Source organism: Ammodytes marinus (genome assembly GCF_949987685.1).
Source record: "Ammodytes marinus genome assembly, chromosome: 19".
Classification (NCBI taxonomy): domain Eukaryota; kingdom Metazoa; phylum Chordata; class Actinopteri; order Uranoscopiformes; family Ammodytidae; genus Ammodytes; species Ammodytes marinus.
In genome coordinates this window covers 23,022,525-23,038,789 of record NC_137223.1, presented here as the reverse complement: position 1 = coordinate 23,038,789, position 16,265 = coordinate 23,022,525, and the positions used below count along the sequence as shown (strand labels likewise).

Sequence of the window (16,265 nt, the reverse complement as noted above, 5' to 3'; positions counted from 1 at the left end):
CAGAGAAGCAAGTCTGACACCTAGTGGCGGAATATATGTAGTGTTCTCTTGCAAAATAATAAAACAAGGTATTTCATGATATATACAGACGCATCTCCAAAAATATGATTATCATGTAAAAGGTATTTATTTTTTTCCGTTATTTAATTAAAAAATTCTAACTTTCATCTATTCCAGATTCATTACAAAATCAGTGAATATCTCCTCATGGTCCGCTACCTGTATGTACTGTGTGAGCACTGAAAAAAATCAGGGGTTAATACACAGCCTAAGTTCTGTAAACGGGCATGTTTTTAGCTACAGACGATGTGTACTTGCCCTTTGTTTACATACTAGTTTACAGAGCCTAGGCTGTGACAAAATTGATTTTGACAAGCGAGACACAATCTGGGCTGGATGTGTATTTCAAAAAACTTTATTATATTATTATACACTTTTGCATTTCATCATTAGCCTGTACATTGGTACAAAAAGCCCTCGCCCATCACACACACGCTTAAACATTGTTAAAAACATGTTACCCACACACAAGCACACACACACACACACACACACACACACACTAAATATTCAGATATCACACAGTATAAAAGCGGTTATAGAGGTTGAAAAAACAATTGAACCACAAATGCACGTTGGATAACATGTTGACATGCAGACTGTTGTCTCTTAGATGCACGGCCACTTTCTGATGCGAGTTTCAAAATATAAATGTTTTATTAGCCTGCTTAAAGGTGCTCCGAGGAACTTTCAATTTGTGTTAATCCTTGCACCCCCTTTGGACAAAAACGGTAGTGGTTTGACTACACCAGCTGTTGTTCCTGGGTGAGCGTACCCATGACAAAGGCATTAAGAAAAACTATTAAAAAAAATAGCATTCTTTGCACTGATGGTCTTGTTTGCCGTTACATGTAATTCATGATCATCAGAGGGAAAATGAGACTGTTATATCTAAAAGTTCCTCGTAGAACCTTTAAATCGGCGATTGATGTAGTTGCAGGCAGAGTTTTTATATAAATGTAGTAAATTGTGATGTAAAAATGGTGAACTTGTATAGGCGTGTTTGGCTGTTCAGCTAAACTTAAAGATCAACAGATAAACTCTGATATTGTGTAGTTAGTTTTTGATCAGACTAATATTGGCAATCTTCCCTCATATCAATATTAATATTTGGGATCATTCAAACAAATACAATTTTTTTTTTTTAAATGTCTTGTGTTAGCATTGTCAAAAATAATAATCAGTTTGCATAATTGGCACCAATATCAAAATAATCCAGAAAATTCGTACCACGCTAGCACTGCTATTCAACTACCTAATAAATAGCTTCAAAATAAAGGTCCTTACACCAATTGCATTTGATACAAATATGGTAGAAATGAAATAAACTAAATAAACAATGAACAATGTGTGGTAGTTAATCCTGAGTCCTAAAAACAAAATGTCACCCGTTGGCATGGTACTTTCAAAAGCTTGTTATACGTTTGCTTTAGTGACATTTCACCAGCATTGTTCTTCCGAGTTTTTTCCCCCCTTTAATTTTCTTATTTTTTGCCTTTTTCCCCCTTTTCCCTTGTAACAAAATGATATCAAGTGTGTTTCACTTTAAATATAAATAAAGACTTAATATTCGACGGCTTCAATATATTCTGACAAAATCTGTAACTTTAAACCAATTGCACGAACTATTCTAAACTTGACAATATGTAAATTCTCTCCAACAGTGAACGGAAATTTAAAAAAAATTTCTTTGGTGTCTTTCTGCTGGTAGTGCTTCAGTTAAACTAACTAGGCAATTTAATATGGAGTTTGGCAACCGTGCAACATTGGCATTAGACTTGTGGCGTTGTCTCCACTGTGTAAACAGAATAAATCCTTGCTCCTTATCGGGAAAAAAAAGCTTGGCGTATTGCTAAAGAATTTTCAATAAAGTTTGTTGAAAAAGAAAAAAAAATAGTGTGTCAAAAGGCGTGAAGGTGTTTGGCAAACTTGAACCAGACATTTTCAATCGAACAATGACACCAGGGGCGCTCTGGTGGCGTAGTGGATAGAGCGCGTACCATATTGGCTAAAGTAGGCCTCTCGGGTCTGTGGCAAGATCAACTCAAATATATATTAGTTTTTTTCATATTTTTTTACTAAAAACTTAATATGTAACCAACCCAAATCTTCTTTACCACCAATTTCAGTAACCATTTTCCCACAGAAAACATGTTAAAAAAAAACATGTTAAAAAAAAGTTCGGTCCACACCACATTGCATAAAAATGTCATTAAAGTGCTAGAAAGAGAGAGAGAGAGAGAGAGAGAGAGAGAGAGAGAGAGAGAGAGAGAGAGAGAGAGAGAGAGAGAGAGAGAGAGAGACAGAGAGACAGAGAGAGACAGAGACACAGAGAGAGAGAAAGAGACAGAGAGAGAGAGGGAGACAGAGACAGAGAGACAGAGAGCGAGAGAGACTGTGGTTGCGTTCCGAATCGCATACTTTCTACTATATAGTATGTAGAAAAAAGATTTAGGATGTCCCGATTCTTGTGGCCAGATTTAGGATGGTTAGAAGTACCCGGATGTCCTACTTCATGCGGCCAAGATTGTTAGTGTTGAAAAGTGCATCCTATTTGGGCGATTCTGACCCACAATCCAGTGCGCACGTGAAGTGACGTAACATCGACGAAGACTCCATATGAAAACAAACGGGGATGCGACGGATATAAAAGCAAGAGGCAAGATCAAGGCGCAATGTTATGATGAAATAAGAGAGAAAAGTATGTCCCAATAGTATGCCTACTGCATCCTAACTAGATTCTTTTTATCGTCGGATGTAGTATGTAGAATAGAAAAAAGAAAGAGTATGCGATTCGGAACGCAACCAGAGAGTATAAATACACTTCTCCACAGGGAGAGAATGGAGGTCCACAGGTTGAAAACAACGCAATGCAAAGCGTAGTGTTAGGCAATATGTAGAAAATGCATTAATGCCATGGCTGTTCTGAGCGGTTTTGGCATATTCAGACATTTCCCCAAAAAGATGCTCACACCAAAAAAAAGTTGGTTATTCAGAATTCAAAAAGACGCAAGAAGCTTGGCAAAATATTCCTTCAAAATAAAAGTCCTTACTCATCCTCATCTGGGTTTTATCATCGTACTGAATATATAAAAAGGTTTTTCAGTAGAAGACAGTGAAAGACAGTGAGCCGTCTCCAGATGGCGAGGCTACTGTTCCATCTCTCATAGAAGCAGTTAGTAAGTCTGGCAGGGAAATCTTCAAATCACGTCGACGCAGGTAAAATGATCCAGGTTTTTTTTTGTGGATTGTGGCATTTTTTGTGGCCGGTGGGTTAAAGTCGTGCCACGGCAGCTTTCTGAGTGTGTAGCTTTCCTCCTGGACAAGTGGAGAAAATGGGAGATTTGTTATTTCAAAAAAGGCATGAAAAAAAAACGCTATTTAAAGGAATACTTCACCCATACTGAACCGGCGTTCTATCATTATAAAATTGCTGTTATAATATAATGAATGAGGTTTTTTCTTCCCTCAGTCTTCCCTTGGCCCAGCTGTCCTGTTTATTCTAACCTTACATTATACCATGTGTGATGTCACGCTTGGTAACATGTAGGGTTAGACAGTGAGACCATAAAACACTCTTTCTGCCTTTCCTCAGGCTAGGATGAACCGATTTCTAAAAATGTTGCACATTTATACTACATAGGATCTCACAGTTCAATACACCTTCATATTTCCACCAGTGAAGTAGGTCTAAAGGCATGAAAAAACACTATTAAAAACAGTATAATTCAGCCATTCATACACAGTATTTTTTAGCAGCTGGTTTCTCACCCAGAGTGTCTTCCAGTGAGTTGACCATCAGGTTGTCGACCTGTAACGTCCCGGGCTGCACTCTGAGGTTTAGACAGAGAAGCACATCATGGTTATTCTTCAGCACAAAAGCAAGTTTGAGTTTTGGGACTATTTTCTTTTTTGTTGGAAAGTAGTTCCGGTAAATGTTTTTTTACTGCGCCTAAAGCTGTGGATTATCCTGACCTTTTTAAATGTTATTTTTTTTTCATCAGCACAAAGTAAAACTAAAAAAGTGGAACACAGACTCTCTTCATTGCTACATTATACATTGAGTTTTTCGAGTATTACTATTTTTTAATTTGACAGAACCAACTCAGGGTTAGTGTGCTCACAAATAGTTTGTATAGCTGATTTTTTACCAGTTTTTTTAAATACAGATAATTGTTTGTCCTGAACTTTCTCCCTTTTCTGTAGAGGGTTCTTTACATGAATCAATAGTCTAAAGATAGATTGTAAAGCCCGTTGAGGCTATTGTGATTTTTAGCTAAAAAAAATGTACTTGAAAAACATTCAGCCCAATAAAACAACTAAAGGGGAAAAAACTGAACTTCCTTGTCTTGTATTTTTTTAATTTGTGCATTTTTTTTAATCACGTCTGGCTGCTGCTCCCACCAATTCAACCAACCAGGGACACACACATGAAAATAAACAGCAACGTACCCTTTGATTTTGCGTACCGCTCCAAGTCTCAACAAAGCGGCCAGCGCGTTCTTTTGAAGGTCAGACGATAACAACTCGGTGTACCTCAGTCGACCTGGATTACACACACACACACACACACACACACACACAGACACACACACACACAGACACACAATAAGTACATTTCATACAGGGCTAAAGGGGAAAAACAAAAGCAGAAATAGTTTATCAAAAGAGAGATAGAAACCTGCTAGAAGTTGTTTGATGATGAACTTGCGCACGGCAGGAATAAACTGTTTCTCTGTCAGAGACTCAGAGGCTTCTTCACACAGGAACCGACACACCACCTGAGAACACACACACACACACACACACACACACACACACACACACACACACACACACACACACACACACACACACACACACACACACACACACACCATTAAAACTAATTATGTGTTAATAGCCCCCTCTAGAGGACACAAACTGTTCCTACAACAGTTTTAATACATATAATGTTTCAATTAAAATAAACACAATCTTTGCATTTATTTATTTATTTATTTATTTATTTATTTATTTATTTATTTATTTATTTATTTATTTATTTATTTATTTATTTATTTATTTATTATTATTCCGGACAATTACACACAATACACAATTTTCTCTTTGCATATTCATACATATTACTTTGTGTTATCGTCCGAAGGGTGGCAGGAGAAGCCAAAGGCTTATCAGGTCCCGCCCCCACTTATTTGAGTGAGTGAGTGAGTGAGTGAGTGAGTGAGTGAGTGAGTGAGTGAGTGAGTGAGTGAGTGAGTGAGTGAGTGAGTGAGTGAGTGAGTGAGTGAGTGAGTGAGTGAGTGAGTGCGTGAGTGAGTGAGTGTGTGAGTGAGTGAGTGTGTGAGTGTGTGCGTGTCCCTCACCTGATATCCTTGTAGGAATGGATCTAACATGTTGGTGAGGAAGGCCACAGTCCTCTGTCCGCTTTCTGTCACCAGAACCTCATGTTGAGAAACCTGCAGCGCTCCCGTCTTCACCAGCAGGTAACAGGCCTCCTCAAAGTCCTACAAGAGATATACAGTAAATGGAAAATGAAACTCATTCTCATACGTTTCACTAGCAACACAATACTATAAACACTACACATGCATCTATACACATTTAATTATCATGGTAAAGTCCATTAAAAAAAATGTACTTTTAAATATCATTACATTACACCAAGTGAAATATGTCAGGCCTTTCTTGTTTTAATTTAGATGATTACGGCTTATAGCTCATAGAATAAAACATTCTAGTATCTCACAATATTAGAATATTACTTATTATTTATATATATATATATATTACTTATTATATTTAAGCGTCTTTGTGAGTGACCTCCAAAAGAGCGCTATATCAATCTTATCAATTATCATCAAAACAATCAAAAAAAGGATTTATGATTCAGAAATGTCAACGTTCTGAAAAGTATGTTCAGTGTAGTTTAATTTTACTTTATGTACTTAATCTAGAATATATTAGAAGTTGACCTTATTGATTTAAATTTAAAAAAATTAATTAAACTTTTATTGATATTTTAATGTGTTTAGATGCACCTTTAATACTTTGTAAACTATCTGAATGCTGTTTCTGACCTGCACTGTAGCTCCCGGACAGAGGATGAACTCATTGGAGAACATGTTTCTGAGGAAGCTGAAACTGTTGAAGACATCCTCTGAAAAAAAAAACACAAAAAAACTTCAAAAACTGATCAATAAAGAGTTAAAAAAAAGAATGAATCTATTATCTTAGTTCTGTCGTTCATGTTTTTCAAGCATATTGAAAAAAAATATCACTAGTATCTTCCCATTTCAAACAGCAGTGTGTGTGTGTGTGTGTGTGTGTGTGTCTGTCTGTCTTACGTTTGTTGGTGGAGGAGGCAGCGTGGACGGCGCAGGCGAGCAGAGCGGGACGCAGAAACACGTGCAGCACCTGGTTCCTGTAGGAGGCACAGGACAGCACCACCACTGCCCGATTCAGGAGCTTCTCCTCTGGGGAGACCGGGCCGGGAGGGGCCCCTGATGATGGGTCTCCTACCGCTACAAACACACAGAGTTCAGAGTCAGACTATGGTTAAGGTGTTTAATGTAACATGTCTTGCTTTGTTTGGTGGAAGTTCTATTTGTATAAAAGCGTTGACATCGGATTTCACATGGACACCTTGCTCTTTTCTTTTCAGTGTGTGCGTGTGAATGTAGGCCGGACATTTACATGAAAAAAAACACATTTTATTGAGTCGGTTTCAAAAGACGTAGAAGTTTTGATGCCAATTAACAAATTAAAATTGTATAAGAGACAATAACGCTTCATAAAACTGAGGAATTGCCTTTAATACTAAATTAGCTGTGAATGTATACATAAAAAACATTTTGCAAGAAATGTAACAACAACTCGGTACTTTAAAAAGTCAAATTGCATTCATACAAAAAGGCACCTTCCTCTCAAACCCTTTTCATGACACTTATAAAACATAACTTTTTACTTTTTGTAACATTTAGCACACTTTATTTAAATGTTGATCTTTGAACATAGGAAATGTTCATTGTACTGGACTGCAAGAGACAGCCGGATGCCCTCAATGTACTCTGTAACTTAAAGGGGCAGTGTGTAATATGACATCATCAAGTAAGTTCTAGAAAGTTCTAGAATGCAACGCTCCCTGGGTAACCCCACCCCTTTCGAATAATAACAGAAGCTACAGTGGCCTTCATAGAACAATTTTACATTTCAAACAATGCACCTGATGACATTCCAACTATGACACTTCCAAAATGGCGGTGGCAAGGCCTTGGTCCAAAGTATGGAGAAATAAGGAAAAAAATAATAATTTCAACAACAAAAAAATTCAGCTATTATGCACTAAATTAAACGTACTTATGGATATTATAATTATTTTCTACAAAATCTGCTAGGAAATAAAACCCAAAATTCTACACACTGCAGGTTTAACTCTGTAGGAATGCACAAATGTTACACGGATTAAAAGTAACAGAAACAATCAAATCCAGACCTTGTTCTGTTGCCAGCTGCACTCTCCCCTCACAGACGCTTACGAGGCCTCGGTGCAGAGACAGACTGGAGGAAACCACGTCTGATGGAGAGGTGTGTTCTGATGGAGAGAGAGAAGGGACAATTACACTCTTATCAACTCATCTCCTTTTTCAACCAATTACATGACTTATAGCCATATCTATCACTATAGGTTATTTAGTCTCTTGTCTGTCCACTTTCCTTACCATGTTAACTGATAAACTAAGTGTTGTAAGTATCTGTATTTCATATCACAGTAATTATCATATATATTTAATTCCCCCGCCCCCACCCACCCACCCATTAAAACTGTGTACAAGAAAAAATTGACGTTGTTAAACCGATTTGATATTTTTGTAAAACGTTCACACCCCCTGGACTGATCACCATCTCCGTAAGGTAACACACTGACTATACATAAGTACCCCCTTAACCCCACTTAAAAAATACTGCACTATCCCTTTAAAGTCTTGAGCACACAGAGAGCCTATTGTACAAAGTCGAAAGTCAAAGTCAAAATTATTTCTATAGCACATTTAAAAACAACATCAGTTGACCAAAGTGCTGAACAAGATACAATACAAAACAACATATAAGATACATGAAAAAAAAAGTTAGGAGTGTCAAAGTCTCAACTTGTGTTAAAGGCCAATGCAACAAAAGTGAGTCTTCAGCAGCGTATTAAACTGTTCAACTTTACAGGGATCCAATTAAAATGGAGCACTGGGTTCATTTATGCTGTACCTGGCCAGTGCAGAAAGGCTCCATACTCCCGTGAAAGGTCCCTGAGCCATGTGGTTTGTGCGGTCAATTCCTCCAGAGTTATCCCAGGATTGAGCCCCTGTTCCTGGGTACTGTGGTGGTGTGTGGCCCCCTCTGTGTGGTTCTTCTGCTGCTGGCTGTGGTGGTTCTGGAGCAGTAGAGAAGCCAGAAGGACCCAGGGCTGCAGCACCATGTTTTCCTCCTGCGCCCGCACTAGTCTATAGGCCGAGTCATTCACCAAGCTGACCACCTCCTCACCCGGCCTCTGGGGGATGTGTCTGGATATGGGGAAGATTAGAGTTACTTTGGTGAAGTTTTTTGCAATTTAATCCTTAAAATACAACATTAGTTCAGTTGCTTTATTAGTTACATTTAAATTTGTCTTTCAGCATATCCCCTCTCAAGTTAGATGTGTCTGCAAACCATGGGAAAGATTAGAGTTATTTGTATATGACCAACCATAAATTGTTCATGTTTGTTTTTTTTACTTGTAAATTGTCTTAATTTGTTTGTATGCATTCTGTGTGCAAAGACACATTTCAATGTAACCATTGACTAATAATATTAACTTAATATATGTGAAAACATGCTGCTACATAGTAACATTTAAAAACTGTGATGACATCATTTCTTAGTGTTTTGCAGTTTTGCGCTGTTTAAATTGTCTCATATGTATCCTGTTATGGAAATGAATATAATAATCATAGTATAATAATAATAATGTTATATTTGTTTATGTAGCCAGATGTCATTGTGAATCTAAATACAAGTAATCTAATTGACAAGGAGTTCAGGCCTATGTCACTGTGAAGGTCGTTATGGGTTGAGATACCAAAAACTGCGTAACAGTGTGTATGTTTTGACTGAGGTGGCACCAGAGAATAAAGTCTGTATGATAATGATTACTGTATATGGCTGAAGAGGCTGTAGCCCTGCAGTCAGGTTGCGTTCCGAATCGCATACTCTTTCTTTTTTCTATTCTACATACTACATCCTACGATAAAAATAATCTAGTTAGGATGCAGTAGGCATACTATTGGGACATACTTTACTCTCTTATTTCATCATAACATTGCGCCTTGATCTTGCCTCTTGCTTTTATATCCGTAACATCCCCGTTTGCTTTCATATGGAGGCTTCGTCGATGTGACGTCACTTCACGTGCGCACTGGATTGTGGGTCAGAATCGCCCAAATAGGATGCAGTTTTCAAAACTAACAATCTTGGCCGCATGAAGTAGGACATCCGGGTACTTCTAACCATCCTTAATCTGGCCACAAGAATTAGGACATCCTAAATCTTTTTTCTACATACTATATAGTAGAAAGTATGCGATTCGGAATGCAACCTCAGTATGCTGCTCATTCTGAGAACGTAGATGCTGATTCTTGTTTGCAAATATTTAAAAGTTCCTCGTAGCACCTTTAAGGAAATTGGAACATTGTGTCATCTCGTATATAATCGCCAACTCTCATCTGAACTAGACAAGCGGTTTTCAGTGTCACGAAAAGTCATTTAAATTTGTGTCCCTTGTCTCTCTGATCTTATAAAGCCACGTAGAGAAATGGCGTCTTCACACACACAGTTTAATTTTGGTGTATTCGTACCTTGGTAGCAGGTTGAACTGGCTGCGGTCCACTCTGCCTTCAGCTAGACTCCTAACAGACACGGGTTCACCAAAGTAAACGTGGATGCTGCCGTAGTCTTCACTGAGGATTTTTCTGGCTTTAAACAAACCCTGTGAGAGCAGAGATGGACAATACAGGAACATGGAGTGATAAGTGGAGATATCTCATCATTTGCAAAAACATAATTAAGTTAGTTATCATGATTCCACTGTCCATTAAAAAAAGGTGGAGTCAGTGATTCTGGAGAACGCTTGTTGTCAAAATCAGAGAATATCTCCTAACAATCTGCTACCTGTCCGTACTGTGCGTGTTCGCTTTAAAAAAAATCCAGTGTAAATACTCAGCCTAGGCTCTGTAAACTTGTATGTAGACAAAGGATATGTAAACAAAGGGACCCACCATAGCTAGAAACATCCCCTTGTACAAAGCCTGGGCTGTGTTGTGTATCAACACTGGATTTTCTTCAGCACACAGTCGCACACACAGTACGGACAGATAGCGGATTGTGAGGAGATATTCACTGATTTTGAAAAAAATATATTTTGCAAAAAGCATTCCCCAGAATCACTGACTCCACCTTTAATCATTGAAGAACAATCATAATGACTCACTGAGGTAGACTCCTTGGGTTTGGGAACCCCCAGCAGTTCTCTGGCGTAAAGTGATTCCTCTAGTATCCGCTCGTAGCTGATGCTGACTGGCATCAGGCTGATGTCAAACACTTCCCCTTTAAGGTAGGGATCCATCACTATGTTCAGCAGACCTGGATAACATGGGGCACAACAGTTAGAGGAAGAAAAAGTTGTACAACACAAAATTGGGAATACTGAAAAGGCAAAGTATGCAACATTTTAATGAAAAAATAAATGATAGTCACACAAAAATAATCCCCCTCAATCAACGATGCCCCACTAGAATGTGTGGTGGTGTGATTATCTGCACAGTCCCCCCCCCCCCACCCCCCCCCCCCACACACACACACACACACACACTTTAGCTGTATTTTACATAGTAGCATTTGTTGGTTTTGTTTTGTAAACACAGACTTATTTTACAACTCTCTCCCTTTGCAACTAAGACCTGGCAAACAAAACTTTGTCTCTCTAAATATCTGACTGCACATTTTTATTGCTTATGTGATATAAGAAGAAATAATTTTTGTTTTTCCATGCTGGGATAGTTTATAGTTAATTTTCTTCTGACTTACCTAACTTTGGAGTCAAAGATTTGGCCGTTCGGCTTCTCGTCCCCTCTAGGAAAAATTCAACTGGTGCAAATCCATTCTGTAGAGGAAAAACACACATGAAGAATTAGGCTACGTCTACATGATACAGAAGCAACGTTTAAATTGCCGCAACAAATGCCACTATTTCTCAATCTTACGACAAAAAGGGCAAGACCTATTTCATGTTGACACCGGCAAATAAATGTGTGAGGATCAATTGGAGTAGATAAATTAATTTGGAAAGTAAATAAAAGTAAATACATTCAACATAATTTATATGGTTCTGTGTTGGTTTTATTGTTATTTTAAAGCGTGATTAGTACACACTCTTGCCAAGAACATATTTAAAAAGACGTAAACCTCATAATAAAAACTCCTGAAGTCATGTCAAATTTCAGATAATTTTAAGACTTTTTAAGGACCTGCAGAAAGCCTGTGAAAAGTATTGTCCTCACCCTGAGCATGGTCTTGACGTACTCAGAGAAAACGGCCCAGTAGAGTCTGTCTCCACCAAACGACCGGCGGATGAAGAACGCACCAGACATCCGCAGCATCTCTCCAACTACCTTCATCCCCATGAAGTCTGCAGGGGACAGGCATAGACACATGGACAGAGCAAGATGGGGCTGGGTCAAAATGCATTATATACAGGAGTGGTTCTGATATTCTGACCCTAAACTGATTGAACAAAACTTTTAAATATTTCTGAAACAGTCTAATTTTTCCACTGATGATCATAAATTACATGTAACATGCTTTGTCATGGGTACGATCACCCAGGAACTACAGTTGGTGTAGTAAAAACACAACCGCTTTTGTCCAAAGGGGGTGCAAGAATTAACACAAAATGAAAGTTCCTGGTAGCCACTTTAAATAATGTACTGTATATATATTAGAAAATCTAAAATAGAGCATTTTTTAACCCAATATTACTATCAACTTCTCCCTTATACAGTGTCATCAATCTGAGCTGTATAAACTCAGTGTGTAAACGAAAAAAGATAATTATTGATTGAAGAAAAAACAGACAGGTAGTCAGTCAAGAGTCTCCTTGTTTCTATTATTTTTCTAACTTCAATGGTCATCAATCTGAGCTGTATAACTATGTATGGTATGTAAAACCTGCTACATCAGTGTGTAGACTCTCTGAGTGTGTAAACTCACCCATGCCTGCAGCGATGACGGGCAGCGTGAGGTCGTAGGTGTAGAGGATGTATGACATCAGCAGGAAGTCCATGTAACTACGGTGACTGGGCAACAAAACCACCGGATGGTCCTGGATCGTCTGCTGGAGCTGAGAGCAGAACACACAACAGACTGGGTTTGAGTTTAATTTTAGTGTGTAGCAAAGGCAAAGTATACTTTATTATCCCAGAGTTGGGACATTTGTTTGGTCAAAGTGCAGTACATTTAAGACACATAGGCATACGAGTAGGTACCCCATACACACACAACATTTAGGAATAAATAGTTCAGTTAATCAGTAGCAGGCTTGAAACACACAGCAGCAGTTGTGTATTATATCATTCTCACCCTCTGTAGTCCCTCCTCGTTGACCCTCATGCTCCTGAACAGACTCTTAAACACTTTGCTGTGTGTCTGTCTGTCTGTCTGTCTGTCTGTCTGTCTGTCTGTCTGTCTGCCTGTCTGTCTGCCTGTCTGTCTGTCTGCCTGCCTGTCTGTCTTGTATCATGTCTCACCCTCTGTAGTCCCTCCTCGTTGACCCGGATGCTCCTGAACAGACTCTTGAACACTTTGCTGAGGACGAAGGCGAAGAATCTCACGGTGCCGAGCTGCTGACTGTGAGCCATCTCCTCCAAGATGGCCGACGCCTCCTCCACCACCTCGTCACTGGCCCGGCCCGTCTCCCTGGAAACCTGGATGATTGACAACAAGAGAAAGAACAAAAGAAATCCTTCAATAAAAAAAGAATATTAAATTTGGAAACTAGAACTTCACCTTTTTTTTTTATATTTTCTGTTTTCTAAATCTATATTCATATCCTTTAACCAATTTAAACAAACTATCTTAAATCTGCCAAACTCTACCTGTAACTGTTTTAATTAGGCTATATTGTACTTTCACCCATTTCATTTTAATTGCTGCCACTCTTCACCACTGTGTAAATGTTTCAATTGTTTTTCTCTTGTGTTTCTGCCATTTTTGTACAACAAAAAGAAAGTTTAAAGCTGTGTATTTGCAATAGCTTAAAAAAATTAATCTAGTGAAAACTTTACCTGGCCGATGACATAGAGAATCTGATGTGACTCGAGCACGCTGCTAAAAATAAATACTGATTTTGATAAATTGCACAAAAACTGCACTATTCCTAACCAACCTGCAAACATTTAAGTCATATTGAGACCCTAACCATCAGGTATAACCAGCAAGCCAACCAGTACTTTAAGACTGTTTCAGACAGAGTATAAATAAAGGTTTAATGAAAAAAATGTAATTGTAAACTCTACCTGACTTGCTAAAATAAATAACAATAAAAATCAACCTTCGGGAAAAGGAAATTATAACGTTTTTTGTTTTGGTCTGGATAATAGAGCATTGCCCTATCTTAAAACCATTTAAGACTAGAGTGTAAATAAAGGTTAAATGTACAAATGAAATGAAACCCTTACCTGGCCGATGATATAGAGCACCTGGTGTGACTGTAGCACGCTGGCCTTCAGTTCGCCGGGCGTGCAGGGAGACAGACCTTTATACAGGACAGGAGAGTAACATCTCAGCGCGTATTTAACATCACTGGAGTTCCTCCTCTCCTCCAACATGTCCTCAAAGTCATCTCTTTTCTTCAGCATCGGGTCTATACGCTGCAAAAACAAAAATGCCACGTTAATATTTAGAACATTTACATATAAATCCAGTCATTACTCATTAAAAAAATGCCAAAGAAATCTTTAAGTAAAAAAAATTCATATCCATTCATATTCTTTTTCATTTCTGGAAATAACAAAAAGGTCACGTTACTATTAGAACATTTATTGATATGTTTCAATGTTGATTTTGTAATTTTTTTATAATGTTAAAACTCAATAAAAATAAGTAAAAATAAATAATAATTGAAAAAAATCCATTCGTATGAATTTAAAAACACAAAAAAATCTTTAAAAATAAATAAAATATATTCATTTTTTGTTTTTCATCTTCGTAACCATAAAATTGTTCAATTTACTTTTGGTAACTAAAGTCACAAAAACAGTGACTTTGACTGTCGGGGTGTGTGTGCTAAATTAGTTTATTTAACAAGGTAATAGGACAAAGTGTTGGTTTTCACTCACTCGCAGGTTGTCAGATTAGCTTTCGTCAAATTAGGTTTTTAAAATGCAGAGAATTAAAATCTGGTGTCGGGTTCACTCTCAAACTCAATCAAATAAAGTGAGTGGGCCAACTGACACAACCATTTGTTCCAGTCAAATTTCATTATTATTTATACGGAGTAATGCATCCCCTATCATTTCATTTTAGCACATTATTAAGTGCATGAAATACATACTGCTGAGGCAAAATATGAGTTTGTGGTAAAACTATGTGATTCTCGGATCTCCAGTGTAGATGCAATTTTAGTCAGAAAAGGATTTAAAGACCTACTTCACCGGTGTAAATATGTTGGTGTATTGAACTCTGAGCTCCTATGTAGTATAAATGTGCTAACATTTTAGAAATCGGTTCATCCTAGCCTGAGAAAAGGCAGAAAGAGTGTTTTTTGGTCTCACTATCTAACCCTACATTTTCCCATGCATGACATCACACATGGTAAAATGTAGGGTTAGGATTAACAGGAAAGCTGTAGCTTAGTTTCAAAATGTTTAAATTGAGGTTGTAAAAAGCAGGTTGACAGAGCGTCAACAATATACGGGAAAGGAGTCCGGTCCCATCAGCATTGTAAGAAACGACCGTAACAAGAAATAAGAATAAAATATTAGCAAAGATACAAGAGTACAAATATAATAGCAGAGAGACCTATACATAATATATAAAAGCAGCAATATACATACAAATGGCAGTGTGACACAAAAAGTGTGATTTGTTGCAGAGATTTGATGTTCATGATGGTGCAGATTTAGTCAGTGTGTGTTGTGACAATAACATTGAGACACATTTTCAACACAAAAGATAATAGTGTAAGATATCCAGCACACTTGCTCTGTAGGGTCAACCACTATAACGACACATTTTAAAGCAGGATATCAGTTCAATATTTAGTTTGAAGAAGTGTATGTCAACTATATTTATAGGTCCATGAACTGCACAGGCAAAGGCACTGGGAAAGGAGTCCATTCTACTCAGCAATAATTCAACAGTACAGTAACCTAACATAAAATCCTAATAAAAATAGCGCAATACATGAAAAGCGAGAATAAACATAAGAGTTTGAGGAAAAAGTATGAACACTGATCTATGAACATGAAAGTGACGAGTGAAATTGCAGAGATTTGATGTGCAAGTTATTGTATGAGTTCAAACCATTACATTGAGACGAATCTTCAACACAAAGACACGTATTATAATGTAAGACATCCTGCGCACTTGCACAGCAGGGTCAACCACTATAACGACTTCTCTAGGGACATAGCGACAAGATGTCGGACAAGAAGCTACATGCATCTAGAACTACTGTAGACAAGTGAAAGTGGTGATTGCTTTTATACAGACAAAATACTGCAAATAAAACTTTAACCCGCCTACTTAAACGTACGTGATTCTTTTTCGTATGCACTACGAGTCAAAACAGCACGTTTCCAGTTCCACGCCGTGTGTAGTGTCAAATTAAATGTGGCATTCACTTGTTTGAATCAAACGTCAACGTCAAACAGAGTTGAATGATCTGCAGCAGAAGTTAGCCTAGCATCTCAGCACACACACACACACACACATCATACATACCGAGTAAACACCGCCGGACGCCATAGTTGTGTCACTTTATAAGTCACAGAGACCGTATCCAGTGAAGTTACACCTGCATGAATGTGTGCACGAGTCTTTCTAAAAAAACTATTCTAGCAGCTGGAGGAACTAACTAATGCAATGGGCGTGTCGGGGGAAAGAAACAGCACTTCCGTGTT

General features: G+C 38.0%; 1 protein-coding gene across 2 annotated transcripts; it reads right to left on the bottom strand.

The window, feature by feature from the left end:
* Positions 1–444: 444 nt before the first annotated feature.
* gnpat (glyceronephosphate O-acyltransferase) lies at positions 445–16,220 on the bottom strand. Of its 2 annotated transcripts, none has more exons than XM_080048442.1 (17): positions 16,087–16,220; positions 13,821–14,012; positions 12,891–13,067; positions 12,355–12,484; positions 11,613–11,773; positions 11,173–11,248; positions 10,577–10,728; positions 9,945–10,075; positions 8,320–8,615; positions 7,556–7,654; positions 6,408–6,584; positions 6,141–6,220; positions 5,427–5,567; positions 4,742–4,841; positions 4,513–4,606; positions 3,832–3,893; positions 445–3,378 (listed from the first exon to the last, which is right to left on the bottom strand). In XM_080048442.1, the coding sequence occupies exons 1-17, from the start codon at positions 16,108–16,110 to the stop codon at positions 3,335–3,337; spliced, it is 2,136 nt and encodes a 711-aa protein (XP_079904568.1). In that variant the 5' UTR covers positions 16,111–16,220; the 3' UTR covers positions 445–3,334. The 2 variants fall into 2 exon arrangements, with proteins under 2 accessions (XP_079904568.1, XP_079904569.1); XM_080048443.1 differs by having other exon boundaries at positions 11,646–11,773.
* Positions 16,221–16,265: the final 45 nt, after the last annotated feature.